Genomic DNA, 2,322 nt, shown 5'->3' on the forward strand with positions numbered 1-2,322 from the left:
AAAGATAGGTGAACAATATTTTAATTCCTAGAGAACCGTGAGACTATTTTTTAAAGTAGTTATCGAATCATAAGCACATTCCCAATACTTGTCCGTCCAAATTTTAAAAGAGATTCGGGTGGTGTGCCTAGATGTGGATTTAGTTTTTTATATACAAAAGGTGAAAGGCAACGCGTCCAAGCAACGCATAGGTCAAATGAGGTTATTCATAAGAGCTCGTGCCTATTTATTGTTGTTGTAGCCAACTCAATCATCCCACACCCTCTTACTCAACTGCACAAACACAAACCCATTTCACCCTCTTCCCAATTTTGGTGGGTAAGGCCCTCTCTCTCTCTCTCTTCTCGTTTTTCTACTCTCCTTTTCAGGATTTTTTAATTTTTATTTATTTATTTATGGTTGTAATTTGTCACCAGTCACGAAAATCACAAGATTATCAAAAACCCACTCCACCAATTTCCTAATTTTGGTGGGTGACAACTCTTTTCTCCTTTCTATTCTCTTTCTCAAGAATCTGTTTTTCTTGGGTATTTTTTTTTTATTTCTTTTGGGTTAGTGTAATTTCTACATGTTTTCTTGTTACCTTTCATGGTGTGAGAATTTAACTAATTTTTCTTTGATGATTTTTTTTAATGAGATTATGTTAATATGCTGCCAAGCTGATCGGGTTAATGATCAACTCGATCGAGTCGAATTTGAGTTAAAAAACAATTCACCCGAACCTAATGAGCAATTTGATTAGATGTTTCTATTCTAATCTATAAAACCTTTCCTTGGTTAATTGATGCATGGCTACCTTCATTTCGTGATCAGGCTGCTCTAATTCTTTTTCTTCTTTTGTTCTTTGTTTTTCTCATGAATTCATACTCAGATCTCTTTGAATGAATTATGAAGGCCTGAATGTTCAGAAAGATTGTTCTTTTATGCTCCCTTTGGCTGCAGAGAAACCCTAACAAATATTGTTAATTGTTACTTAAAGTTTCTTTTTTTGAACTCTTTTCTTAGGAATCAAACGCCAAAAAAGTTGTTCTACTGCATTTTATTTCCTCAGATTTCTCATTAAATGATTGAAAATTATGGGTTTAATTTCTATTCTTAACTGTGTTTAATCTTTGTTTTTAAGGTCTACATAAAATAGAATCAAGAAAACTTTTTCTGAGATTTCCCCGAGTTTATAAGAACAATAATAGAATTTTTTTTTGGGACGATAATTTTCCAAAACTGACAGAAGATATCACAATCATGATGAGGGTATATACGATTTGTAAAGTACAATTACGAAACTTTGGGTGAAGCTGAATGATTTTGCACTTAATCATCACTAACCAATCAGTGTTTCTAATTCTTGAAGAATTGATTTCAATTTTAAGAAAAATGGAATGCTACAAGCCGGACAAAGAGTTTACTGACAGAGGGCTGATTTTACATGTTGCCGGATATGATGCTGGAAACTACCGTCCACCACACATGGCATGCCCTCCTCAACAATATTATCCTCCCCTTCAAAATTGTTATCCTCCTCCGGCATATCCCCCACAGGGCTACCCTCCTGCTAAATATTCTTCTCCATTTGGATACCCAGCAGCCGGATATCCTCCTCCATGTGGATTACCGCCAGCCGAATATCCTCCTCCGGGTTCATACCCAGAAGCCGGATATCCTCATCCGGGTGTATACCAAGCAGCCGGATATCCTCCTCCCGGCGGACACCCAGCAGTCGGATATCATCCATTTGGTGGACACCCAGCAGCCGGATATCCTCCTCCCGGCGGATACCCAGCAGCCGGATATCCTCCTCCCGGTGGACACCCAACAGCCGGATATCCTCCTCCCGGCGGACACCCAGCAGCCGGATATCCTGCTCCCGGTGGATACCCACCCGCACCATATCCTCTCCCTTGTGGAGGTTGGAAAGTTAAAGTTGATTCAGGAGGTTACTAGGAGTTTCTATTTTGTGAAGTGAGTATCTATAAAAGAGATTATATAATGTTTGAATACAAGAGTGATGGGAGACAATAAATTTTAAATTCTTTTCAAGTTTTTATCTTACTTAATGTAATTGTTTGTGTTTCTCTTTCAACCCCATTACTCCAACAAACCAACAAATTTAGCATCAAAGTCATTAAAAAAAAAATGGTCAGTGGGATGCATCCATTTCAAGTCTCCCACTTAAATTTTATCCCCAAATCAAATGGATTTTTTGAAAGAAATGAGGAAGAGAGACAAGAAAGCTCTCACCATCATCCATCAAGCAATGGATGAAGGTACTTTTTAGAAGATCTCAAGCGCAACCATCTCTAACAAAGCTTGAGAGATATTATA

General features: G+C 37.8%; 1 protein-coding gene across 1 annotated transcript; it reads left to right on the plus strand.

The window, feature by feature from the left end:
* The first annotated feature begins 247 nt into the window (after window positions 1-247).
* On the plus strand, window positions 248-2,037 carry LOC104881728 (protein CYSTEINE-RICH TRANSMEMBRANE MODULE 10). Its single transcript, XM_010662873.2, has 3 exons — window positions 248-318; window positions 417-469; window positions 1,352-2,037. The coding sequence occupies exon 3, from the start codon at window positions 1,375-1,377 to the stop codon at window positions 1,939-1,941; it is 567 nt and encodes a 188-aa protein (XP_010661175.1). The 5' UTR covers window positions 248-318; window positions 417-469; window positions 1,352-1,374; the 3' UTR covers window positions 1,942-2,037.
* The last annotated feature ends 285 nt before the right edge of the window (window positions 2,038-2,322 follow it).

Source organism: Vitis vinifera, chromosome 15 (genome assembly GCF_030704535.1).
Source record: "Vitis vinifera cultivar Pinot Noir 40024 chromosome 15, ASM3070453v1".
Taxonomy (NCBI): domain Eukaryota; kingdom Viridiplantae; phylum Streptophyta; class Magnoliopsida; order Vitales; family Vitaceae; genus Vitis; species Vitis vinifera.